General features: G+C 47.2%; 1 protein-coding gene across 3 annotated transcripts in view; it reads right to left on the reverse strand.

The window, feature by feature from the left end:
* Positions 1 to 27,816, reverse strand: part of PI4KA (phosphatidylinositol 4-kinase alpha) — a 351,394-nt gene that overhangs the window by 256,192 nt on the left and 67,386 nt on the right. For all 3 annotated transcript variants that reach the window (XM_063964791.1, XM_063964790.1, XM_063964792.1), the window contains exon 8: positions 6,232 to 6,380. In XM_063964791.1, coding sequence (XP_063820861.1) covers positions 6,232 to 6,380 — 149 coding nt within the window. The remainder of the gene's footprint in view (positions 1 to 6,231; positions 6,381 to 27,816) is intronic.

Raw genomic sequence — 27,816 nt, forward strand, 5'->3', positions numbered from 1 at the left:
TTCTTTATCCTGCAGTGGTTGTTTGGTTCAGTACTGCCTGGTTCCTAGGTAAGTTCTGCGTTCTTTACGGTTTCAGTACTGTTTCAGCTGTTGCTGAGTTTTCCGGCATGTTGGCCGGATTTGCCTTGTTGTGTGAGCGGAAATGAATCTCGCCACTATCTGTGTATTTCCTTCTCTCGAAGTATGTTGTCTCCTCGGGCACAGTTTCTAGAATGAGTCTGGTAGGAGGGGCATAGAGGGAGGAGCCAGCCCACACTCTCAAACTCTTAAAGTGCCAGTGGCTCCTGGTGGACCCGTCTATACCCCATGGTACTAATATGGACCTCAGCATCCTCTACGGACTACGAGAAAATAGGATTTTAATACCTACCGGTAAATCCTTTTCTCTTAGTCCGTAGAGGATGCTTCAAGAACCATGGAGTATAGACGGGATCCGCAGGAGACATGGGCATACTATAAGACTTTGAATGGGTGTGAACTGGCTCCTCCCTCTATGACCCTCCTCCAGACTCCAGTTATAGGAACTGTGCCCAGGGAGACGGACATTTTGAGGAAAACGATTTATTTAACATTTTTAAACGAAGGTGAGATACATACCAGCTCACACCTCAAACACGCCGTACAACATGGCATTCAACAACAACGCAAGCAACGGCATGACCAACATCAGTCACAGACTGACTGAACTTAACTCAACATGAGCGTAACCATAACCAAACTGCAGATACAGCCCGCACAGGGACGGGCGCCCAGCATCCTCTATGGACTAAGAGAAAAGTATTTACTGGTAGGTATTAAAATCCTATTTTCTCATACGTCCTAGAGGATGCTGGGGATGCTTCAAGAACCATGGGGTTTATACCAAAGCTCAAGAACGGTCGGGAGAGTGCGGATGACTCTGCAGCACCGATTGACCAAACAAGAGATCCTCCTCAGCCAGGGTATCAAACTTGTAGAACTTTGCAAAGGTGTTTGATCCCGACCAAGTAGCAAGCTAGGCAAAGTTGTAATGCCGAGACCCCCCGGGCAGCCGCCGAGGACGAGCCCACCTTTCTGGTAGAATGGGCCTTCACCGATTTCGGCAACGGCAATCCTGCCTTAGAATGAGCCCGCTGAATCGTATTAAAGATCCAGCACGCAATAGTCTGCTTAGAAGCAGGAGCCCCAATCTTGTTGGGAGTCCACAGGACAAACAGAGCCTCTGTTTTCCTAATCTGAGCCGTTCTGGCGACATAGATTTTCAAAGCTCTGACCACATCGAGAGACTTCGATTCCGCTAAGGCGTCAGTAGCCACTGGCACCACAATAGGCTGGTTAACGTGAAATGATGAAACCACCTTTGGCAGAAATTGCTGACGAGTTCTCAACTCCGCTCTATCAGCATGGAAGATTAAATAGGGGCTTTTGTGAGACAAAGCCGCCAATTCGGATACCCGCCTTGCGGATGCCAAGGCCAACAACATGACTACTTTCAAAGTAAGGAATTTTAACTCAACCTTACGTAAAAGGTTCAAACCAATGAGATTACAGGAACTGCAATACCACATTAAGATCCCACGGTGCCACAGGAGGCACAAATGGAGGTTGGATGTGCAGCCCGCCCTTCACGAAGGTCTGAACTTCTGCAAGGGAGGCCAATTCTTTCTAAAAGAATATTGATAAGGCCGAAATTTGTACTTTAATGGAGCCTAACTTCAGGCCTGCATCCACACCTGCTTGCAACAAATGGAGCAAACGCCCCAGTTGAAATTCTTCCATAGGAGCCTTCTTGGATTCACACCAAGACACATATTTCCTCCAAATCCGGTGGTAATGCTTTGCCGTTACTTCTTTTCTAGCCTGAAGAAGTGTGGGAATGACTTCACTGGGAATACCCTTCCGGGCTAGGATTTGGCGTTCAACCGCCATCCCGTCAAATGCAGCCGCGGTAAGTCTTGATACACGCACGGCCCTTGTTGTAACAGGTCCTCCCCTAGAGGAAGAGGCCAGGGATCTTCTATGAGCAACTCCTGAAGATCTGGATACCAGGCCCTTTTTGGCCAATCCGGAACAATGAGTATCACCTGAACCCTTGTTCTTCTTATAATCTTTATCACCTTTGGAATAAGTGGAAGTGGAGGGAACACATAGACTGACGGAAACACCCACGGTGTCACTAGGGCGTCCACCGCTATTGCTTGAGGGTCCCTCGACCTGGAACAATATCTCTCAAGTTTCTTGTTGAGGCGGGATGCCCTCATGTATATTTGAGGAATTCCCCAACGACTTTTCACTTCTGCAAAGACCTCTTGATGAAGACCCCACTCTCCTGGATGGAGATCGTGTCTGCTGAGGAAGTCTGCTTCCCAGTTGTCCAATCCTGGAATGAAGACCGCTGGCAGAGTGCTTGCATGTCTTTCCGCTCAGCGAAGAACTTTTGTGGCCTCGGCCATCGCCGCTCTGCTCTTTGTTCCGCCCTGGCGGTTTATGTACGCCACTGATGTTATGTTGTCTGACTGAATCAAGACGGGCAGACCGCGAAGAAGATGTTCTGCTTGCAGAATGCCGTTGTAAATGGCCCTTAATTCCAGAATGTTTATGTGCAGACAAGCTTCCTGGCTTGACCATTTTCCCTGAAAATGTCACCCCTGTGTGACTTCTCCCCAGCCTCGGAGGCTTGCATCTGTGGTCACCAGGATCCAATCCTGAATCCCGAACCTGCGTCCCTCTAGAAGGTGAGAACTGTGCAGCCACCAGAGAAGGGAGATCCTGGTCCTGGAAGATAGGATTATTTTCCGGTGCATGTCCAGGTGAGACCCGGACCACTTGTCCAACAGGTCCCACTGAAACGCCCTGGCATGGAACCTGCAATACGGAATGGCCTCGTAGGCCGCCACCATCTTCCCCAGCAACCGAGTGCATAGAAGAACTGACACTTTTGCTGGTTTCAGAATCTGTTTTACCATGTTCTGTATTTCCAGATACTTTTCCACTGGAAAAAAAACTCTCTGTAATTCTGTATCCAGAATCATACCCAGGAACGACAGCCGTGTCGTCGGAACCAACTGTGATTTTGGCAAGTTTAGGAGCCAACCATGTTGTTGCAGAATCGTCAGTGAAAGCGCAACATTTTTCAGCAATTGCTCCTTGGATCTCGCCTTTATGAGGAGATGGTCCAAGTACGGGATAATTGTGATTCCCTGCTTGCGCAGGAGAACCATCATTTCCGCCATAACCTTGGTGAAAATCCTTGGAGCCGTGGACAGACCAAACGGCAACGTCTGAAATTGATAATGACAATCCTGAACAGCAAACCTCAGTTATGCCTGATGTGGAAGATATATGGGAACGTGTAAGTAGGCATCCTTTATGTCGACCGACACCATAAAATCCCCCTCCTCCAGACTGGAGATCACTGCTCGGAGAGATTCCATCTTGAATTTGAATTTTTTCTGAAAGAATTTGAGGGATTTTAGGTTCAGAATCGGTCTGACTGAGCCATCTGGCTTCGGGACCACGAACAGGATCGAATAAAAGCCTTCCCCCTGTTGTGACGGGGGTACCGTGACAATGACCTGATTTTGACACAGCTTTAGTATTGCAGCCCATACTACCTCCCTTTCTAGAAGAGAAGCTGGCAAGGCCGATTTGAAAAATCGGTGAGGGGGCACGTCTTGAAACTCTAATTTGTACCCTTGGGTTACTCTCTCTAATATCCAAGGATCCAGGTCCGAGTGCACCCAGACCTGACTGAAAAGTTTGAGACGTGCCCCCACCGGTGCAAACTCCCGCAGAGGAGCCCCAGCGTCATGCGGTGGATTTGGTAGAAGCCAGAGAGGACTTCTGCTCTTGGGAACTTGCCACAGCCTGTGACCTTTTTCCCCTTCCTCTCGCAGCAAGGAAGGAGAACCCTCGTCCTTTTTTGTATTTAGTGGGCCGAAAGGACTGCATCTGATAGTGGGGCGTTTTCTTCTGTTGTGCAGGAACATAAGGTAAAAATGACGACTTACCCGCGGTAGCCATAATACCAGGTCAGTGAGGCTGTCACCAAACAAGACACTACCGTTAAACGGTAACGACTCCATCGCCTTCTTAGAGTCAGCATCAGCATTCCATTGATGAATCCACAATGCTCTCCTAGCCGAGACTGCCATGGCATTGGCCCTTGATCCCAAAAGGCCAATATCTCTTACAGCTTCTTTTAAATATGCTACAGCGTCCCTGATATGACCCAGAGTCAAAAGCACGCTATCCCTGTCTAGGGTATCTATCTCAGATGACAAGTTATCTGCCCACTTTTCAATAGCGCTACTCACCCATGCCGAAGCAACGCAGGCCTGAGTAGCGAACCCGTAGTGACATAAATGGATTTTAGTGTATTTTCCTGCTTACGATCCGCAGGTTCCTTTAGGGCTGCCGTGTCAGGAGACGGAAGCGCCACCTTTTTGGATAGACGCGATAAAGCTTTGTCTACCGTGGGGGTTGACTCCCATTTTTCCCTGTCCCCAAAAGGAAACGGATATGCCACTGGAATTCTTTTGGGAACCTGTACCTTCTTGTCAGGATTTTTCCAAGCCTTTTCAAAAAGAACGTTCAGTTCATGAGAGGGAGGAAATGTTACCTCAGCTTTCTTTCCTTTATACATACAGACCCTAGTATCAGGAACAGCAGGGTCCTCTGTTATATGCAACACTTCTTTTATCGCCACAATCATGTACTGAATGCTCTTAGCCAGTTTAGGATTCAATCTGGCATCACTATAGTCGACATTGGAATCAGAGTCCGTGTCGGTATCTGTATCTGCTATCTGGGTAAATGCACGTTTCTGTGACCCCGAAGGGGTCTGAGCTTGTGACAATGCATCCTCCATGGATTTCTTCCATGTCTAGTTCTTAGACTCAGATTTATCTAATCTCTTAGTCAACCAAGCCACATTTGCATTCAAAACACTCAACATATTTACCCAATCATCTGTCGGCGGTGCCGACACGGTCACTCTCACAGTCTTTTCTGTCCCCACTCCAGCCTCCTCCTGGGAAGAGCACTCAGCCTCAGACATGTCGACACACACGTACCGACACACACAACCACACTGGGGCTATAGGAGGCAGACCCACAACAAAGCCTGTTAGAGAAACACAGAGGGAGTTCTGATAGCTCACAACCCAGCGCCTATCCCCGTTCTGAAGCGAGTAACAATACTGCCCAGACCTGTTAGCGCTTTTATTTAAATAATTAGCATTAAATCTCTTGTGGCCCCCCCCCACCCCCCGTTTTGCACCCTGTTACTTGTACAGTAGTGTGGGAGGCCAGGCTCAGCGTCTCTGCAGCTTCTGTGAAGAGAAAATGGCGCTGGTCAAAGCTGTGAGGGCTAAGCCACGCCCCCGTAATGGCGCGCTTCAGTCCCGCTTAATTTTACATATTTATACTGGCGGAGGTCTGTAATTAGTGCCTAGGCACTTTATACACTTCTGCCAGTGCTATTTGAGGCTCTTTTGCTGCCCAGGGCGCCTCCCCTGCGCCCTGCACCCTGCAGTGCCGTCCTGTATGTGGGAGCATGGCGCGCAAAAGCCGTCTTCTGCAGTCACTGAAATCTTCTGTTCTTCTTTTACTCACCCGGCTTCTGTCTTCTGGCTCTGCAAGGGGGGGTGACGGCGCGGCTCCGGGAACGAGCAGCTAGGCCCACCAAGTGATCGGACCCTCTGGAGCTAATGGTGTCCAGTAGCCTAAGAAGTAGATGCCTTTGAACTCACAGAAGCAGGTCAGCTTCTCTCCCCTCAGTCCCACGATGCAGGGAGCCTGTTGCCAGCAGGTCTCCCTGAAAATAATAAACCTACCTAAGTCTTTTTTCTGAGAAACTCTGGAGAGCTCCTCAGTGTGCATCCAGTCTCACTGGACACAGAATCTAACTGGAGTCTGGAGGAGGGGCATAGAGGGAGGAGCCAGTTCACACCCATTCAAAGTCTTATAGTGTGCCCATGTCTCCTGCGGATCCCGTCTATACCCCATGGTTCTTGAAGCATCCCCAGCATCCTCTAGGACGTATGAGAAAAGGATTTACCAGTAAGTAATTAAAATCCTATTTTTGATTCAAATACACAGGCCCTGTGAAACTTTATAAGGAGGCTGTCCGACACATCTACTCAGCCAAGAGTGAATAAAGGAAAGGACATATAGTGCAAACATGAAGATTAAAAAAGTAAATAAAAGTGAAATGGTAGTTTCTCTCTAGTAATGATTATGTGATGTTACCATGCACAGAAGCTGACGCAGTGTTTCCTGGGGGATGTCAAATTCTTTGTTGCTGACACCAGTGAAGAGAGGGGAGACTGAGAAACTGGAGCTTATGGTCGTGAGGTAATAATCTGGGTCTACAGCGCTGCCATCAGGAAGATAGGAGCCTGTGAGAATGGAAAATACTGCATTTGAAAGTGGACTGCAAATAATATTTTTTTTTACATATATTAGTGTAGCATATTTAAAAGTAATTGAATGAAACTATATATATATACACACACACACACATGTATAACTGCTAAAGTACAGCTGCTTTGGAGTCAGCAAACAGTAAATGGATCAGCCAAAATAAATGAATGTACACAATAAGACGACTGTAATTGAAAACAGTGGCTGGGGTTGCAGCGCACACATTGATGGCCAGTTCTCCCAATATTCACCAGTGGCATTTATTCCTTGGGATCAGAAAACAGAATGCATTCATTTACCAAATGCATGTTGTTTGCTACTTCCTCTGTTTAAGTATGTTTGTCGTAAAGATAGCGTAAAGTTGGTATTATCTATCTATATATAATATATATATATATATATACATACATACATACATATACATACATACACATACACACACACGCATGCATACATACATACATACATACATACATACATACACACACACACACACACAATAATTGTGAATAGCCACTCACTTGTCCAAAAGAAGACATTTTGCTTGTGGCAGAAAGAATAGTCCTTTTATTACTTACAGACCATATTTAAAGTGCAAACGTGCAAAGAGATTAGTCGACGTGATGTCCACTAGGGACCATCATCAGGACTTGCAGCAGTGCATCCTATCATCAAGGCAGCCCAAATGCAGACTGAAGTACCATCACCAACTGTACACCTATAAATACCTCAAATTATTACCCAGAGTTCCCTATTGGAGCAGTGTTGCATTATGGGAAAACGAATGTGTAAAACATTCGAAAAAGCACATTTGCAATGAAAGTAATAATCTACCATTGCTATACCCAACTCTAGCGCCAAAGCGCTATATTACAAAACAAGAAAAAGTACTTGAAATTGTATAGAATAGCGCTACAAGTCACGCGCTATCCGAAAACGGAAGTCAGCGCTTCCGGAAGTGGCCATGCGCCCTCACAGTGCTGTGGAACACATATGACACAACCGGAAGTGTCATACGTTCCACCACGGCGGCAACCCAGGAATCAGGATAAACTTCTTGGTTTCTTGAGGGTGGAAAGTCCCGTTTGCCCCATCCTTTATACATTGCCCATGATCCATAAGTCTCTAGTGGACCCTCCGGGCAGGCCGATTGTCTCAGCCTGTGGTTCAATTCTTCAGCCACTGGTTCAATTTGTGGACATCTTTTTACAGCCAATTGTGGTTGGGATGCCTAGTTACCTAAGGGACACTGGAGACTTTTTGGATAGTTTAAAAGCAGTGGGTAATGTGCCTGACAATGTGATGCTTGCTACATTAGATGTCCATTCCTTATATGCGGTCATCCCTCATGACAATGGTATTGAGGCCATTGCGGAAACTCTATTAGAATTTCCCCAGCCTGGTCCCCCCTCAGATTTTTTGTTGGAGTTGGTATGCCTGGTTCTGACTAAGAACCATTTACTCTATGGCGGTAGCCATTTCATGCAGATGAATGGCCCTGCCATGGGGTCTAATTTAGCGCCGGCGTATGCAAATCTTTACATGGCACGTTATGAAAAGACACATATATTCCCTAGATTTGGAGCACATATTCTATACTATAAGCGCTATATTGATGATTTATTTTTGTTGTGGTGCTGCACTGATACACAGTTCTTGACAATGGTGGAGTCACTTAATTCTCTTGACTCCCCATTTAGATTTTCCAGCTGTATACATAGTACTGAAATTAATTTTCTTGATGTTAAAGTGTACCGGATTGGTAATACACTTTCCACTACTGCATTCCGGAATGAGACCGATCGTAATACACTGTTATATTCGACCAGTCAGCACCAGAGTCCATTAAAAGAAGGGTTACCAAGCTCCCAGTTTCTTCGCATCTTGAGAATCAACTGCACGCAGGAATTAGCTGATAAACAGATTATGGCAGTGGTTTCCAAACTTTTTTGAATCACGGTGCCCTAGAATATCAGAATTTTTTTCACGGCACTCCTAGGCCAAAAATTTCTTATTGAGAAATTTAGAAAGAAATATTACATTACGTAGATCGCGTTTATATGTCATCCTTAGGGTCAGTTGTGTGGTGAGGGACACATATTTTATGACTGGCAGCCACCAGCACTGGTTTTGCCTATTATATTGACCATGAATAATTTGAATTGGTCCTGGACCACCAACCCAGGGCACCCTTGCAAGTGTCCCGAGGCACCCCAGGGAGCCACAGCACAGAGTCTGGGAACCTCTGGATTATGGAGATGTCTTCGCGTTTTTTGGAACGTGGTTACTCTTCTAACTCCATTGAACGTTGCCTTCATAAGTCTAAAGCAATGTCCTTTCAGACCAAAAATGTGCAAAGTAGCTCTTTTGACCAATAAAGTACAATTTTCACGAGTACTTTTGACAGTGCATGCACCTCCCCTATGCACATATCAGAGGGGTCCTAATTTAAAGGACCTTCTAATGCGACCTTTACTACAACCACAAAATGATCGAAGTACGTGGCTACAGAACAAAAGGCTTGGCTGCTTTAAACGTGCTGACTGCACTACATGCAGATCAGTGTTGACTGGCTCCTCTTTCTCCCATCCTCACAAGGGGAAGAAGATGAAAATCAAGTTTTGACTACACTTCCAAACGGGTTATGTAATTTACACCTTGATATACCCGTGCTGTTTAGTTTATGACGGCATGACTAAAAGAAATTTCAGAGACGCATGACCATCCACATGTCAACTATTAGAGCAGCTCTGGAATCCGGTGACTCTGATAAACCCGGTAGCTGAGCACTTTCCTAAGGCTGGCCAGTCGATTGCCAGCCTCAAATGTATGCTGATCGATCACATTCCGATTAATGTTAGAGGTGGTGACAGAGTACACGAACTGAAGAAGAGAGAAGCAAGATGGATCTATACACTTGATACAGTGTCTCCCTGTGGATTAAATGAGAACAGTCCATACATTTTTTTGAAGTAAATATCTTTGAATAAATATATGCTGATACAGTATACTTCAAGAATCTTGCATAATGAAGTATATTATTATTTCATCGTGTTTTTATAATTCCTTTAGTTGAACTCACTGTTCAACACCATCAGAAGTTACCAATATGATGATTTTTTTTCCCTTCTTTTTTTAAATGTTTTGAATTTTATGTGTATGTTTACATCTTGTTATTGGTGCACTAACACTTGGGGTGTTTTCGTGTACAATGGATACCCCGGGCTATTCCCCATTCTCATGTCGGGTTGTTGCATCATTTACAATATTCTTTGAATTTTTGTGATCATGAGTATTAATAATTATTAACTTAATTATCTGTTGATGTTTTGTGGTTTTTAAATGGTCACTTCAATGCTTTGTAGTTTATCCTGTTGCTGCGGCGGCTTTACCCGTGATTCCCGGGTTGCCGCCGTGGTGGAATGCATGACACTTCCGGCTGTGTCATATGCGTTCCACAGCACTGTGAGGGCGCCTGGCAACTTCCGGAAGCGCTGACTTCCATTTTCGGATAGCGTGTGGCTTGTAGTGCTATTCTATACAATTTCAAGTACTTTTTTTTGTGATATAGCGCTTTGGCGCTAGAGTTGGGTATAGCATTGGTAGATTATTACTTTCAGTGTAATGTGCTTTTTCGAATGTTTTACACATTCGTTTTCCCATGATGCAACACTGCTCCGATAGGGAACTCTGGGTAATACTTTGAGGTATTTATAGGTGTACAGTTGGTGATGGTACTTCAGTCTGCATTTGGGCTGCCTTGATGATAGGATGCACTGCTGCAAGTCCTGATGATGGTCCCTAGTGGACCAAAACGTCACGTCGACTAATCTCTTTGCACATTTGCACTTTAAATATGGTCTGTAAGTAATAAAAGGACTATTCTTTCTGCAAAATGTCTTCTTTGGACAAGTGAGTGCCTACTCACAATTATTGTATATCTGATCCATTGGATTTTAATGGAGCACCACACTGTTGCCGATTATGAATATATGTGTGCGGACACTTTGAATGATTGATAGATAGATAGATAGATAGATAGATAGATAGATAGATAGATAGATAGATAGATAGATAGATAGATAGATAGAGAGCGTGCACAACAGTTTGATCTGTATACATTAATGGATTCATAAGTAGGTCAGAACTAGGGATGTCACACACAGTCGACATTGGACCCTATTCAGTATCAGTAGCAGATTCTGCTACTGCTTGTGCTCGCATGCTGGGGGCCGCCCCGCACAAGGCAAGGCCACCCAGCATGCAAAGGTCTGGCCAACGTTGTGCTCGCAATCTAATTGCGATCGCATCGCTGAACCGGACTTTAAGGATGCCCCCATATGCAGGTGCACCGCCACCATTTTTTTCTTCGGTGCAGCTGCATGTGACATCACGCAGCTGCCCCGAATACAGTCTGGACCAAGCCCCCCCAACGCCATGTTGACACCCCCCCACCGTCCACCACTGTCAATCAGAGCACAATGGCATCCGTCAAGGTTGCTATAGCACTGTGAAGATCAGCGCATGCGCAAATGTCCAAAAATCACCCATTTGCGATTTTGGGATATTTGCAATCCTTACTGAATAAGGGCCATTATTCAAACTTGGATGCAATTTGCATCTAAGCACATACATAAAAAGTGTCTGGGAAAAAAAATAAGAATTTACTTACCGATAATTCTATTTCTCGGAGTCCGTAGTGGATGCTGGGGTTCCTGAAAGGACCATGGGGAATAGCGGCTCCGCAGGAGACAGGGCACAAAAAGTAAAGCTTTTCCAGATCAGGTGGTGTGCACTGGCTCCTCCCCCTATGACCCTCCTCCAGACTCCAGTTAGGTACTGTGCCCGGACGAGCGTACACAATAAGGGAGGATTTTGAATCCCGGGTAAGACTCATACCAGCCACACCAATCACACCGTACAACTTGTGATCTAAACCCAGTTAACAGTATGATAACAGAAGAGCCTCTGAAAGATGGCTCCCTAAACAATAACCCGAATTAGTTAACAATAACTATGTACAAGTATTGCAGATAATCCGCACTTGGGATGGGCGCCCAGCATCCACTACGGACTCCGAGAAATAGAATTATCGGTAAGTAAATTCTTATTTTCTCTATCGTCCTAGTGGATGCTGGGGTTCCTGAAAGGACCATGGGGATTATACCAAAGCTCCGAAACGGGCGGGAGAGTGCGGATGACTCTGCAGCACCGAATGAGAGAACTCCAGGTCCTCCTTTGCCAGGGTATCAAATTTGTAGAATTTTACAAACGTGTTCTCCCCTGACCACGTAGCTGCTCGGCAGAGTTGTAATGCCGAGACCCCTCGGGCAGCCGCCCAAGATGAGCCCACCTTCCTTGTGGAATGGGCCTTAACAGATTTAGGCTGTGGCAGGCCTGCCACAGAATGTGCAAGTTGAATTGTGTTACAAATCCAACGAGCAATCGACTGCTTAGAAGCAGGCGCACCCAACTTGTTGGGTGCATACAGTATAAACAGCGAGTCAGATTTTCTGACTCCAGCCGTCCTTGAAATGTATATTTTTAAAGCTCTGACAACGTCCAACAACTTGGAGTCCTCCAAGTCGCTTGTAGCCGCAGGCACTACAATAGGCTGGTTCAGGTGAAACGCTGATACCACCTTAGGGAGAAAATGCGGACGCGTCCGCAGCTCTGCCCTATCCGAATGGAAAATTAAATAAGGGCTTTTATAAGATAAAGCCGCCAGTTCAGATACTCTCCTGGCGGACGCCAGGGCCAGTAACATAGTCACTTTCCATGTGAGATATTTCAAATCCACATTTTTTAGTGGTTCAAACCAATGGGATTTGAGGAAATCTAAAACTACATTTAGATCCCACGGTGCCACCGGAGGCACCACAGGAGGCTGTATATGCAGTACTCCTTTGACAAAAGTCTGGACCTCAGGAACTGAGGCCAATTATTTTTGGAAGAATATTGACAGGGCCGAAATTTGAACCTTAATAGATCCCAATTTGAGACCCATAGACAATCCTGATTGCAGGAAATGTAGGAAACGACCCAGTTGAAATTCCTCCGTCGGAGCACTCCGATCCTCGCACCACGCAACATATTTCCGCCAAATGCGGTGATAATGCTTCGCGGTGACTTCCTTTCTTGCCTTAATCAAGGTAGGAATGACTTCTTCTGGAATGCCTTTTCCTTTTAGGATCTGGCGTTCAACCGCCATGCCGTCAAACGCAGCCGCGGTAAGTCTTGGAATAGACACGGTCCCTGCTGAAGCAGGTCCTGTCTTAGAGGTAGAGGCCACGGATCGTCCGTGACCATCTCTTGAAGTTCCGGGTACCAAGACCTTCTTGGCCAATCCGGAGCCACTAGTATCGTTCTTACTCCGCTTTGCCGTATGATTCTCAATACCTTTGGTATGAGAGGCAGAGGAGGAAACACATACACCGACTGGTACACCCAAGGTGTTACCAGCGCGTCCACAGCTATTGCCTGCGGATCTCTTGACCTGGCGCAATACCTGTCCAGTTTTTTGTTGAGGCGAGACGCCATCATGTCCACCATTGGTCTTTCCCAACGGTTTATTAGCATGTGGAAAACTTCTGGATGAAGTCCCCACTCTCCCGGGTGAAGATCGTGTCTGCTGAGGAAGTCTGCTTCCCAGTTGTCCACTCCCGGGATGAACACTGCTGACAGTGCTATCACGTGATTCTCCGCCCAGCGAAGGATCCTGGCAGCTTCTGCCATTGCACTCCTGCTTCTTGTGCCGCCCTGTCTGTTTACATGGGCGACTGCCGTGATGTTGTCCGACTGGATCAACACCGGTCTTCCTTGAAGCAGAGGTTCCGCCTGGCTTAGAGCATTGTAGATTGCTCTTAGTTCCAGAATGTTTATGTGAAGAGACTTTTCCAGGCTCGACCACACTCCCTGGAAGTTTCTTCCTTGTGTGACTGCTCCCCAGCCTCTCAGGCTGGCGTCCGTGGTCACCAGGATCCAATCCTGTATGCCGAATCTGCGGCCCTCCAATAGATGAGCCCTCTGCAACCACCGCAGAAGAGATACCCTTGTCCTTGGAGACAGGGTTATCCGCAGGTGCATCTGAAGATGCGTGCATTGATGTACAGACACCTTTCCTGGTTTTAGGAGATTCCTGACCAGGTCGGATAACTCCTTGGCTTTTTCCTCGGGAAGAAAAACCTTTTTCTGAACCGTGTCCAGAATCATCCCTAGGAACAGCAGACGAGTTGTCGGCATTAATTTGGATTTTGGAATATTCAGAATCCATCCGTGCTGCTTTAGCACCTCTTGAGATATTGCTAATCCCATCTCTAGCTGTTCTCTGGACCTTGCCCTTATTAGGAGATCGTCCAAGTATGGGATAATTAATACGCCTTTTCTTCGAAGAAGAATCATCATCTCGGCCATTACCTTTGTAAAGACCCGAGGTGCCGTGGACAAACCAAACGGCAGCGTCTGAAACTGATAGTGACAGTTTTGTACAACGAACCTGAGGTACCCCTGGTGTGAGGGGTAAATTGGAACGTGGAGATACGCATCCTTGATGTCCAAGGATACCATAAAGTCCCCTTCTTCCAGGTTCGCTATCACTGCTCTGAGTGACTCCATCTTGAACTTGAACTTCTTTATGTACAGGTTCAAGGACTTCAGATTTAGAATAGGCCTTACCGAGCCATCCGGCTTCGGTACCACAAATAGAGTGGAATAATACCCCTTCCCTTGTTGTAGAAGAGGTACCTTGACTATCACCTGCTGAGAGTACAGCTTGTGAATGGCTTCCAAAACCGTCTCCCTTTCGGAAGGGAACGTTGGTAAAGCAGACTTCAGGAAACGGCGAGGTGGATCTGTCTCTAATTCCAACCTGTACCCCTGAGATATTATCTGCAGGATCCAGGGATCTACCTGCGAGTGAGCCCACTGCGCGCTGTAATTTTTGAGACGACCTCCCACCGTCCCCGAGTCCGCTTGAGAAGCCCCAGCGTCATGCTGAGGCTTTTGTAGAAGCCGGGGAGGGCTTCTGTTCCTGGGAAGGAGCTGATTGTTGCTGTTTCTTCCCTCGACCTCTGCCTCGTGGCAGATATGAATAGCCCTTTGCTCTCTTATTTTTAAAGGAACGAAAGGGCTGCGGTTGAAAAGTCGGTGCCTTTTTCTGTTGGGGAGTGACTTGAGGTAGAAAGGTGGATTTCCCGGCTGTAGCCGTGGCCACCAAATCTGATAGACCGACTCCAAATAACTCCTCCCCTTTATACGGCAAAACTTCCATATGCCGTTTTGAATCCGCATCGCCTGTCCACTGTCGCGTCCATAAAGCTCTTCTGGCCGAAATGGACATAGCACTTACCCGTGATGCCAGTGTGCAGATATCCCTCTGTGCATCACGCATATAAAGAAATGCATCCTTTATTTGTTCTAACGACAGTAAAATATTGTCCCTGTCCAGGGTATCAATATTTTCAATCAGGGACTCTGACCAAACTACCCCAGCACTGCACATCCAGGCAGTCGCTATAGCTGGTCGTAGTATAACACCTGCATGTGTGTATATACTTTTTTGGATATTTTCCATCCTCCTATCTGATGGATCTTTAAGTGCGGCCGTCTCAGGAGAAGGTAACGCCACTTGTTTTGATAAGCGTGTTAGCGCCTTGTCCACCCTAGAAGGTGTTTCCCAGCGCTCCCTAACCTCTGGCGGGAAAGGGTATAATGCCAATAATTTCTTTGAAATTATCAGCTTTTTATCAGGGGCAACCCACGCTTCATCACACACGTCATTTAATTCTTCTGATTCAGGAAAAACTATAGGTAGTTTTTTCACACCCCACATAATACCCTGTTTAGTGGTACCTGTAGTATCAGCTAAATGTAACGCCTCCTTTATTGCCAAAATCATATAACGTGTGGCCCTACTGGAAAATACGGTTGATTCGTCACCACTGGAATCAGTGCCTGTGTCTGGGTCTGTGTCGACCGACTGAGGCAAAGGGCGTTTTACAGCCCCTGACGGTGTTTGAGGCGCCTGGACAGGCACTAATTGATTGTCCGGCCGCCTCATGTCGTCAAACGACTGCTTTAGCGTGTTGACACTATCCCGTAATTCCATAAATAAAGGCATCCATTCTGGTGTCGACCCCCTAGGAGGTGACATCCCCATATTTGGCAATTGCTCCGCCTCCACACCAATATCGTCCTCATACATGTCGACACACACGTACCGACACACAGCAGACACACAGGGAATGCTCTAAACGAAGACAGGACCCACTAGCCCTTTGGGGAGACAGAGGGAGAGTCTGCCAGCACACACCAAAAAGCGCTATATATGACAGGGATAGCCTTATAATAAGTGCTCCCTTATAGCTGCTTTATATATATCAAGATATTGCCATTAAATTTGCCCCCCCTCTCTGTTTTACCCTGTTTCTGTAGTGCAGTGCAGGGGAGAGACCTGGGAGCCGTCCTGACCAGCGGAGCTGTGAGAGGAAATGGCGCCGTGTGCTGAGGAGATAGGCCCCGCCCCTTTTTCGGCGGGCTCGTCTCCCGCTATTTTGTGAATACAGGCAGGGGTTAAATATCTCCATATAGCCTCTGGGGGCTATATGTGAGGTATTTTTAGCCTTTATATAGGTTTACATTTGCCTCCCAGGGCGCCCCCCCCCCAGCGCCCTGCACCCTCAGTGACTGCGTGTGAAGTGTGCTGAGAGGAAAATGGCGCACAGCTGCAGTGTTTAGAAGACTGCAGGAGTCTTCAGCCGCCGATTCTGGACCTCTTCTTACTTCAGCATCTGCAAGGGGGCCGGCGGCGCGGCTCCGGTGACCATCCAGGCTGTACCTGTGATCGTCCCTCTGGAGCTGATGTCCAGTAGCCAAGAAGCCAATCCATCCTGCACGCAGGTGAGTTCACTTCTTCTCCCCTCTGTCCCTCGTTGCAGTGATCCTGTTGCCAGCAGGAATCACTGTAAAATAAAAAACCTAAGCTAAACTTTCTCTAAGCAGCTCTTTATGAGAGCCACCTAGAATTGCACCCTTCTCGGCCGGGCACAAAAATCTAACTGGAGTCTGGAGGAGGGTCATAGGGGGAGGAGCCAGTGCACACCACCTGATCTGGAAAAGCTTTACTTTTTGTGCCCTGTCTCCTGCGGAGCCGCTATTCCCCATGGTCCTTTCAGGAACCCCAGCATCCACTAGGACGATAGAGAAAATAGCATTTTGCTACTATGCAGAGTTAGCTAAAAAAGAGAACAAAGTCTGTATAGGCAGCAAATGCGCTTCATCCCCATGTGAGTGACACGAGCAGATACGCCTGTATCATGACAGAACACGTGGCTTCCCTGTGAGTACAGTACACATCTTGTACACATTATCAGGAAAGTGTAGGGAATAAGTACCCAACTCAGTTGGATCTTGTTAACTGAAAATCTAACAAGATTAAAAAAACTCCACATACTATATTTATAAGTCCACATTAATAAACAAAGCAGCAACCTTCCTTTTCCCAAACATTATCACTGATCTCTCTTTTTAAAAAAACGACAGTTACAACATATATCAGCATAATGGATGTGTCATAGGCCTCAACTTGCAACAGGGTTTGAGTATATGCAAATCATGTCCCTACAAACAGCTGCATAAGGGCCTTTTAGGTGGTCATCTCGATAAGGCCTTAATGTAATGTGGCCACGTTTACATGCTCCCTCACCCCCCCCCCCCCCCCCCCACACCAGCCACTTCAGTGCCGTAAGTGCAAAATGTGGGCGAGTTACCAGGGAAAAAGATGCACATGCGCTACAAACAACACAAGTGTAAGGTGTGGGGGAATATGGCCGCAACTTTTGTTAATGTCCAATTCTAAAGTCCAGTATCCCAAGCTACAGCACTGCATTCTCCGCTCTTATACATGAATCCGACACATTATTACACTATCCTGAAGATGCAGGGATAGCTTCAGCAGTCTGTAATGAAGCAAGGAGGTAATAACAGTATTTTAATACCTACCGGTAAATCCTTTTCTCCTAGTCCGTAGAGGATGCTAGGGTCCACTTCAGTACCATGGGGTATAGACGGTTCCGCAGGAGCCATGGGCACTTTAAGACTTTTTCAGAGTGTAAACTGGCTCCTCCCTCTATGCCCCTCCTCCAGACCTCAGTATAGGAACTGTGCCCAGGGAGACGGACATTTCGAGGAAAGGATTTACTTTTAAGTTAATGGTGAGATTCATACCAGCTCACACTTCAACCATGCCGCACAACATGGCATTCAACAAACCACATGCCAACAGGCATGAAACATAACAGCAAACGTGCTGAAAATATTTCCAACAAAATTAACAACTGCAGGTAAAGTACGCACTGGGCTGGGTGCCCAGCATCCTCTACGGACTAGGAGAAAAGGATTTTGTTTTCTCATACGTCCGAGAGGATGCTGGGGTCCATTTCAGTACCATGGGGTTATACCAAAGCTCCAGTACGGGCGGGAGAGTGCGGATGACCCTGCAGCACCAATTGACCAAACTGTAGGTCCTCATCGGCCAAGGTGTCAAACTTGTAAAACTTAGCAAACGCGTTTGACCTTGACCAAGTAGCTGCTCGGCAAAGTTGTAATGCCGAGACTCCCCGGGCAGCCGCCCAGGATGAGCCCACCTTCCTAGTAGAATGGGCATTTACCGAATTCAGTATCAGCAATCCTGCCGTAGAATGAGCGTGCTGAATCGTACCTCTGATCCAGCGCGCAATAGTCTGCTTAGAAACAGGACACCTAATCTTGTTGGGAGCATACAGGACAAACAGAGCCTCTGTTTTCCTTATCCGAGCCGTTCTTGCAACATAGATTCTCAAAGCCCTGACCACATCTAGAAACTTTGAAGCAGCAATGGTGTCAGTAGCCACTGGCACCACAATAGGTTGGTTTATATGGAAAGAAGAAACCACCTTTGGAAGAAATTGCTGACGAGTTCTCAGCTCAGCTCTATTTTCATGGAATATCAAGTAAGGGCTCTTGTGAGACAAGGTCCCTAACTCAGACACCCTTCTTGCGGATGCCAAGGCCAACAGCACGACCACTTTCCAAGTGAGAAATGTCAACTCTATCTCCTGAAGAGGTTCAAACCAATCCGATTGAAGGAATCGTAACACCACGTTAAGATCCCATGGTGCCACAGGAGGCACAAATGGAGGTTGGCTGTGTAGCACCCCTTTCATGAATCTCTAAACTTCTGGAAGGGAGGCCAATTGTTTCTGAAAGAAGACGGACAAAGCCGAAATCTGGACCTTAATTGAACCCAATCTTAGGCCCACATCCACACCCGCCTGGAGAAAATGGAGAAAACATCCTAACTGAAACTCTTCCATTGGAGCCTTCTTGGTTTCACACCAAGACACATATTATCTCCAAATACGGTGGTAATGTTTCGACGTTACTCCTTTCCTGGCCTGAATAAGAGTGGGAATGACTTCTTTGGGAATACCCTTTCGGGCTAGGATTCGGCGCTCAACAGCCATGCCGTCAAACGTAGCCGCGGTTAGTCTTGATATACACACAGCCCCTGCTGCAGCAGGTCCTCGTGGAGAGGAAGAGGCCGAGGATCTTCACTGAGCAACTCCTGAAGATCTGGATACCAAGCCCTCCTTGGCCAGTCTCGGACAACGAGGATTGCTCGAACTCCTGTTCTTATGATGTTGAGAACTTTTGGTATTAGTGGAAGTGGAGGGAAGACATACCCCAACCGAAACACCCACTGGGTCACTAGTGCATCCACTGCTATTGCTTGAGGGTCTCTCGACCTGGAACAATATCTCTGAAGCTTCTTGTCGCGACGAGACGCTATCATGTCTATTTGAGGAATTCCCCAAAGACCTGCCAACTCTGCGAAGACTTCTTGGTGGAGGCCCCATTCTCCTGGATGGAGATCGTGTCTGCTGAGGAAGTCTGCTTCCCAGTTGTCCACTCCTGGAATGAAAATTGCCGACAGAGCTTTTGCATGTCTTTCTGTCCAGAGGAGGATCTTTGACACCTCTGCCATTGCCGCTCTGCTTTTCATTCCGCCCTGACGGTTTATGCACGCGACTGCTGTTACATTGTCCGACTGGATCTGTACGGGTTGATCTTGAAGAAGATGCACCGCTTGTAGAAGGCCATTGTAAATGGCTCTCAACTCCAGAAGGTTTATGTGAAGACAAGTTTCTTGATTTGACCATCTTCCTTGGAAGCTCTCCCCCTGTGTGACTGCTCCCCAGCCTCGGAGACTTGCATCCGTGGTCACCAGGATCCAGTCTTGATTCCCGAACCTGCGTCCCTCTAGGAGGTGAGAACTGTGTAGCCACCACAGGAGCGAAATTCTGGCTTTGGATGACAGGATTATCCTCTGATACATGTGTAGATGGGATCCGGACCACTTGTCCAATAGATCCCACTGGAATACTCTGGCATGGAATCAGCCAAACTGTATGGCCTCGTAGGCCGCTACCATCTTTCCCAACACCCGAATGCATTGATGAATCGACACTCTTGCTGGTTTCAGAATTTGTTTGACCATTCTCTGGATTTCCAGAGCCTTTTCTACTGGAAGAAATACCCTCTGTACTTCTGTGTCCAGTATCATCCTGAGAAAGCACAATCTTGTCGTCGGTTCCAATTGTGACTTTGGAAAATGTATGATCCAACCGTGATGTTGGAGTAATGTCAGGCAGAGTGCAATGTTTTGCACCAACTTTTCCTTGGACATCGCTTTAATCAGGAGATCGTCCAGGTAAGGAATTATATTGACTCCTTGCTGTCGAAGGAGGACCATCATCGCCGCCATCACCTTGGTGAATACCCTCGGTGCCGTGGAGAGTCCGAACGGCAACGTCTGAAATTGGTAATGACAATCCTGTACTGCGAATCTCAGATAAGCTTGATGCGGAGGATAAATGGGAACATGTAAGTAGGCATCTTTTATGTCCACTGACACCATGAATTCCCCCTACTCCAGACTGGAAATCACTGCCCTCAGAGATTCCATCTTGAACTTGAACCTTTGCAGGTAGAGATTCAGATTTTTCAGGTTTAGAATTGGTCTGACCGAGCCGTCCGGCTTCGGAACTACAAATAGGCTTGAATAAAACCCTTCTCCTTGTTGTAACAAGGGAACTAGGACAATGACTTGATCCTGACACAATTTTTGTATTGCTGCTGCTACCACTTCCCTGTCCGGGACAGAAGCTGGCAAGGCCGATTTGAAAAACCGGCATGGATAGGACGTCTGTTTGTACCCTTGGGATACTATTTGTACGACCCACGGGTCTAGGCCAGATTGAATCCAGAAGTGACTGAAAAGCTTCAGTTGTGCCCCAACTTGAGCGGACTCCCGCAAGGGAGCCCGAGCGTCATGCTGCAGGTTTGGCAGAAGCAGAGGTTGATTTCTGCTCCTGTGATCCCGGAGACACTGTGGGCTTTTTTCCTTTTCCCCTTCCTCTACCCGCAAAGAAAGGGGAACCTTTACCCTTTTTGTATCTATTGGGCCGAAAGGACTGCATCTGAGAGTGATGTGTATTTTTCGCCGGTGCAGGAGCATAAGACAAGAATGCCGACTTACCTGCGGTAGCCGCAGAAACTAAAGCATCCAGCCCATCTCCAAACAAGGCCTCACCTTTGTTCGGGAGAGCCTCCATATTCCTTTTGGAATCTGCGTCAGCATTCCATTGGCGAATCCACAACGCCCTCCGTGCTGAGATTGCCATTGTAGCGGCTTTTGATCCCAAGAGACCAATATCTTTCATGGCTTCTAGCATATACGCAGCAGCGTTTTTGATATGACCTAAAGTTAGGAGTATCTCGTCTCTATCTATTGTGTCAATATCTGATGACAAGTTTTCTGACCACTTTTCAATAGCATTACTCACCCACGCACAGGCAATGGTAGGCTTGAGTAATGTCCCATTGGCCATATAAATAGATTTCAACGTATTCTCTAACTTGCGGTCTGCCGGCTCTTTTAGTGAAGCCGTCCCAGGCTCCGGGAGAATCACCTTTTCTGTTAACCGTGACAGGGCACTGTCTAAAACAGGGGGTGACTCCCACCTTTTCCTGTCATCTGCAGGGAAAAGGTACGCTACCTGGATTCTTTTAGGAATCTGAAACTTCTTTTCAGGGTTTGCCCAGACTCCCTCAAATAAACTGTTCAGTTTATGAGATGGAGGAAAAGTTACATTAAGTTTCTTTTCTTTATAAAAGTAAGCCTTCTCCTGTGGTAAAGGAGGGGGCTCCGTAACTTCTAAGACCTCCTTTATAGCCACAATCATGTATTGAATGTTCTTTGCTAATTTTGGATCTATTCCCCTGGAATCACTAGTGTCGACATAGGAATCAGAGTCTGTGTCGGTATCAGTATGTACAATTTGTTTAAATAATCTTTTATGTGACCCAGAGGGATCCCCTGTGAATGAAAAAACAGAACCACTAAAAATCACATCTTCCACGGATTTTCTCTAGGTTTCTGCATGAGACTCAGACTTATCCAATCTCTTACTGATACCACACTATCACGTAATTCTTTCACCCATTCAGGCTCATGGTGTGCCGACAGCGCCACCACATAACAACTCTGTGACCCTAAAATGGCTCCCTCAGGGGAAGAGCTCCCTGCCTCAGACATGTCACCCACGTGCACAAACACACCACAGACACTCCGGGGCTTATAGGGGACAGACCCACAGTAAAATCTGTCAGAAGGACACAGAAGGACTTGCCAGTTCACAACTCGGCGCCAGGGACTAAAAACTCTGTGCATGCAAAATGTCTACAGAGACCTTTAGCGTTTATTACACTGCCAAATAGTATAAATTGAGCACCAATATACACTCTGCCCCCCCCCCTTTTTTTTTACCGATACTTGTTTCAGAAGTGGAGGAGGACCAGCGTTTCTTCCCCTGCAGCCTGCCTGGAGAAAATGGTGCTGAGCAGTGTGCTGGCTGACTGAGGAGGAAGCCCCGCCCCCTGCAATGGCGCGTTTCTCCTCAGGATTTTTCACTATATTATTTATACTGGCGGGGGTGTAGGACTGTGCCACGGCATCATATGCTACATTTAGCCAGTTTAGAGTAGGTTTCATGCTGCCGGGGGCGGCCCCCCCCCCCCCCCACGCCCTGCTCCCTGCTGTGCCTGCGTTACGGCTAGCATGCTCGCGCAGCGTTCCCGCCCGCTGCGCGGTACCTTTTGCGGTCACGATGACCGGAGATCCTCTTCGGTAATACACTCGCCTGTCTTCTGACTTCTGGCTCTGTAAGGGGGGTGACGGCGTGCTGTGGGAGTGAGCGCATAGCCGCAGCTAGTGTTCAGTACCCTTCAGGAGCTAATGGTGTCCTGTCAGCAAGAAGCAGAGCCATGAAACTATTCAGGAAGTTGGTTCCTACTTCTTCCCCCTAAGTCCCACGAAGCAGGGAGACTGTTGCCAGCAGCCTCCCTGAAAATAAAAAACCTAACAAAGTCTTTTCAGTGAAACTCAGTAGAGCTCCACTGGAGTGTGACCAGTCTGCCTGGGCACATTTTCTAAACTGAGGTCTGGAGGAGGAGCATAGAGGGAGGAGCCAGTTCACACTCTGAAAAAGTCTTAAAGTGCAAAGTCTTAAACAAGGTAGTAGAAGAAACCGCATCTGTCCAGGTAACATGCAAATCAGCCATTGGATTGCTTATCAATAATGCTAAACACAGCTGTGGGATAGCACTAGAGCCTCATAAATAACTAGATAAGACAATCATATGTTCACAGACAAAGAGGAAGGAGGAGGAGGAGGAGGAAAAAGAGGAGGAGGAAAAAGAGGAAGAGGAAAAAGAGGAAGAGGAAAAAGAGGAAGAGGAAAAAGAGGAAAAAGAGGAAAAAGAGGAAAAAGAGGAAAAAGAGGAAAAAGAGGAAAAAGAGGAAAAAGAGGAAAAAGAGGAAAAAGAGGAAGAGGAAGAGGAAAAAGAGGAAGAGGAAGAGGAAAAAGAGGAAGAGGAAAAAGAGGAAGAGGAAGAGGAAGAGGAAGAGGAAGAGGAAGAGGAAGAGGAAGAGGAAGAAGAAGAAGAAGAAGAAGAAGAAGAAGAAGAAGAAGGAATAGGAGGAGGAATAGAAGGAGGAGAATTAGGAGGAGGAAGAGGAAGAATAGGAGGAGGAGAAAGGAGGAATAGAAGGAGGAAGAGGAGGATGAAGAAGAATAGGAGTAATAGAAGGAGGAGAAACGAGGAATAGAAGGAAGAAGAGGAGGAAGAAAAAATAAGATTTTACTTACCGATAAATCTATTTCTCGGAGTCCGTAGTGGATGCTGGGGTTCCTGAAAGGACCATGGGGAATAGCGGCTCCGCAGGAGACAGGGCACAAAAAGTAAAGCTTTTTCCGATCAGGTGGTGTGCACTGGCTCCTCCCCCTATGACCCTCCTCCAGACTCCAGTTAGGTACTGTGCCCGGACGAGCGTACACAATAAGGGAGGATTTTGAATCCCGGGTAAGACTCATACCAGCCACACCAATCACACCGTACAACTTGTGATCTAAACCCAGTTAACAGTATGATAACAGCGGAGCCTCTGAAAGATGGCTTCCTTCAACAATAACCCGAATTAGTTAACAATAACTATGTACAATTTATGCAGATAATCCGCACTTGGGATGGGCGCCCAGCATCCACTACGGACTCCGAGAAATAGATTTATCGGTAAGTAAAATCTTATTTTCTCTATCGTCCTAGTGGATGCTGGGGTTCCTGAAAGGACCATGGGGATTATACCAAAGCTCCCAAACGGGCGGGAGAGTGCGGATGACTCTGCAGCACCGAATGAGAGAACTCCAGGTCCTCCTTAGCCAGAGTATCAAATTTGTAAAATTTTACAAACGTGTTCTCCCCTGACCACGTAGCTGCTCGGCAAAGTTGTAATGCCGAGACCCCTCGGGCAGCCGCCCAAGATGAGCCCACCTTCCTTGTGGAGTGGGCCTTTACAGATTTAGGCTGTGGCAGGCCTGCCACAGAATGTGCAAGTTGGATTGTGCTACAGATCCAACGAGCAATCGTCTGCTTAGACGCCGGAGCACCCATCTTGTTGGGTGCATACAATATCAACAACGAGTCAGATTTTCTGACTCCAGCTGTCCTTGCAATATATATTTTTAATGCTCTGACAACGTCCAGTAACTTGGAGTCCTCCAAGTCACTTGTAGCCGCAGGCACTACAATAGGCTGGTTCAGATGAAATGCTGACACCACCTTAGGGAGAAAATGCGGACGAGTCCGCAGTTCTGCCCTGTCCGAATGGAAAATCAGATATGGGCTTTTGTAAGATAAAGCTGCCAATTCTGACACTCTCCTGGCAGAAGCCAGGGCTATAAGCATGGTCACTTTCCATGTGAGATATTTCAAATCCACCTTTTTTAGTGGTTCAAACCAATGAGATTTTAGGAAATCCAAAACCACATTGAGATCCCACGGTGCCACTGGAGGCACCACAGGAGGCTGTATATGCAGCACTCCCTTAACAAAGGTCTGGACTTCAGGGACTGAAGCCAATTCTTTTTGAAAGAAAATCGACAGGGCCGAAATTTGAACCTTAATAGATCCCAATTTGAGACCCATTGACAATCCTGATTGCAGGAAATGTAGGAATCGACCCAGTTGAAATTCCTCCGTCGGAGCACTCCGATCTTCGCACCACGCAACATATTTTCGCCAAATTCGGTGATAATGTTGCACGGTTACTTCCTTCCTTGCTTTAATCAAAGTAGGAATGACTTCTTCCGGCATGCCTTTTTCCTTTAGGATCCGGCGTTCAACCGCCATGCCGTCAAACGCAGCCGCGGTAAGTCTTGAAACAGACAGGGACCCTGCTGAAGCAAGTCCCTCCTTAGAGGTAGAGGCCACGGATCTTCCGTGATCATCTCTTGAAGTTCCGGGTACCAAGTCCTTCTTGGCCAATCCGGAACCACTAGTATCGTTCTTACGCCTCTTTGCCGTATAATTCTCAATACTTTTGGTATGAGAGGCAGAGGAGGAAACACATACACCGACTGGTACACCCAAGGCGTTACCAGCGCGTCCACAGCTATTGCCTGCGGATCTCTTGACCTGGCGCAATACCTGTCCAGTTTTTTGTTGAGGCGAGACGCCATCATGTCCACCATTGGTCTTTCCCAACGGGTTACCAGCATGTGGAAGACTTCTGGATGAAGTCCCCACTCTCCCGGGTGAAGATCGTGTCTGCTGAGGAAGTCTGCTTCCCAGTTGTCCACTCCCGGGATGAACACTGCTGACAGTGCTATCACATGATTCTCTGCCCAGCGAAGAATCCTTGCAGCTTCTGCCATTGCACTCCTGCTTCTTGTGCCGCCCTGTCTGTTCACATGGGCGACTGCCGTGATGTTGTCCGACTGGATCAACACCGGTTTTCCCTGAAGCAGAGGTTCTGCCTGGCTTAGAGCATTGTATATTGCTCTTAGTTCCAGAATGTTTATGTGAAGAGACGTTTCCAGGCTCGTCCATACTCCCTGGAAGTTTCTTCCTTGTGTGACTGCTCCCCAGCCTCTCAGGCTGGCGTCCGTGGTCACCAGGATCCAATCCTGTATGCCGAATCTGCGGCCCTCCAATAGATGAGCACTCTGCAACCACCACAGAAGAGACACCCTTGTCCTTGGAGACAGGGTTATCCGCAGGTGCATCTGAAGATGCGACCCTGACCATTTGTTCAACAGATCCCTTTGGAAAATTCTTGCGTGGAATCTGCCGAATGGAATTGCTTCGTAAGAAGCCACCATTTTTCCCAGGACTCTTGTGCATTGATGTACAGACACCTTTCCTGGTTTTAGGAGGTTCCTGACAAGCTCGGATAACTCCTTGGCTTTTTCCTCCGGGAGAAAAACCTTTTTCTGAACCGTGTCCAGAATCATCCCTAGGAACAGCAGACGAGTTGTCGGCATTAACTGGGATTTTGGAATATTCAGAATCCACCCGTGCTGTTTTAGCACTTCCTGAGACAGTGCTAATCCCATCTCTAGCTGTTTTCTGGACCTCGCCCTTATTAGGAGATCGTCCAAGTATGGGATAATTAATACGCCTTTTCTTCGAAGAAGAATCATCATCTCGGCCATTACCTTTGTAAAGATCCGAGGTGCCGTGGACAATCCGAACGGCAGCGTCTGAAACTGATAGTGACAGTTTTGTACAACGAACCTGAGGTACCCCTGGTGTGAGGGGTAAATTGGAACGTGGAGATACGCATCCTTGATGTCCAAGGATACCATAAAGTCCCCCTCTTCCAGGTTCGCTATCACTGCTCTGAGTGACTCCATTTTGAACTTGAACTTCTTTATGTACAGGTTCAAGGACTTCAGATTTAGAATAGGCCTTACCGAGCCATCCGGCTTCGGTACCACAAAAAGAGTGGAATAATACCCCTTCCCTTGTTGCAGAAGAGGTACCTTGACTATCACCTGCTGAGAGTACAGCTTGTGAATGGCTTCCAACACCGTCTCCCTTTCGGAGGGGGACGTTTATAAAGCAGACTTCAGGAAACGGCGAGGTGGATCTGTCTCTAATTCCAACCTGTATCCCTGAGATATTATCTGCAGGATCCAGGGATCTACTTGCGAGTGAGCCCACTGCGCGCTGTAATTTTTGAGACGACCCCCCACGGTCCCCGAGTCCGCTTGAGAAGCCCCAGCGTCATGCTGAGGCTTTTGTAGAAGCCGGGGAGGGCTTCTGATCCTGGGAAGGAGCTGCGTGTTGCTGTCTCTTCCCTCGACCTTTGCCTCGTGGCAGATATGAATAGCCCTTTGCTCTCTTATTTTTAAAGGAACGAAAGGGCTGCGGTTGAAAAGTCGGTGCCTTTTTCTGTTGGGGAGTGACTTGAGGTAGAAAGGTGGATTTCTCGGCTGTAGCCGTGGCCACCAAATCTGATAGACCGACTCCAAATAACTCCTCCCCTTTATACGGCAAAACTTCCATATGCCGTTTTGAATCCGCATCGCCTGTCCACTGTCGCGTCCATAAAGCTCTTCTGGCCGAAATGGACATAGCACTTACCCGTGATGCCAGTGTGCATATATCCCTCTGTGCATCACGCATATAAAGAAATGCATCCTTTATTTGTTCTAACGACAGTAAAATATTGTCCCTGTCCAGGGTATCAATATTTTCAATCAGGGATTCTGACCAAACTACCCCCGCACTGCCCATCCAGGCAGTCGCTACAGCTGGTCGTAGTATAACACCTGCATGTGTGTATATACTTTTTTGGATATTTTCCATCCTCCTATCTGATGGATCTTTAAGTGCGGCAGTCTCAGGAGAGGGTAACGCCACTTGTTTAGATAAGCGTGTTAGCGCCTTGTCCACCCTAGGAGGTGTTTCCCAGCGCTCCCTAACCTCTGGCGGGAAAGGGTATAATGCCAATAATTTCTTTGAAATTAT

This window comes from Pseudophryne corroboree, chromosome 1 (genome assembly GCF_028390025.1).
Source record: "Pseudophryne corroboree isolate aPseCor3 chromosome 1, aPseCor3.hap2, whole genome shotgun sequence".
Lineage (NCBI taxonomy): Eukaryota > Metazoa > Chordata > Amphibia > Anura > Myobatrachidae > Pseudophryne > Pseudophryne corroboree.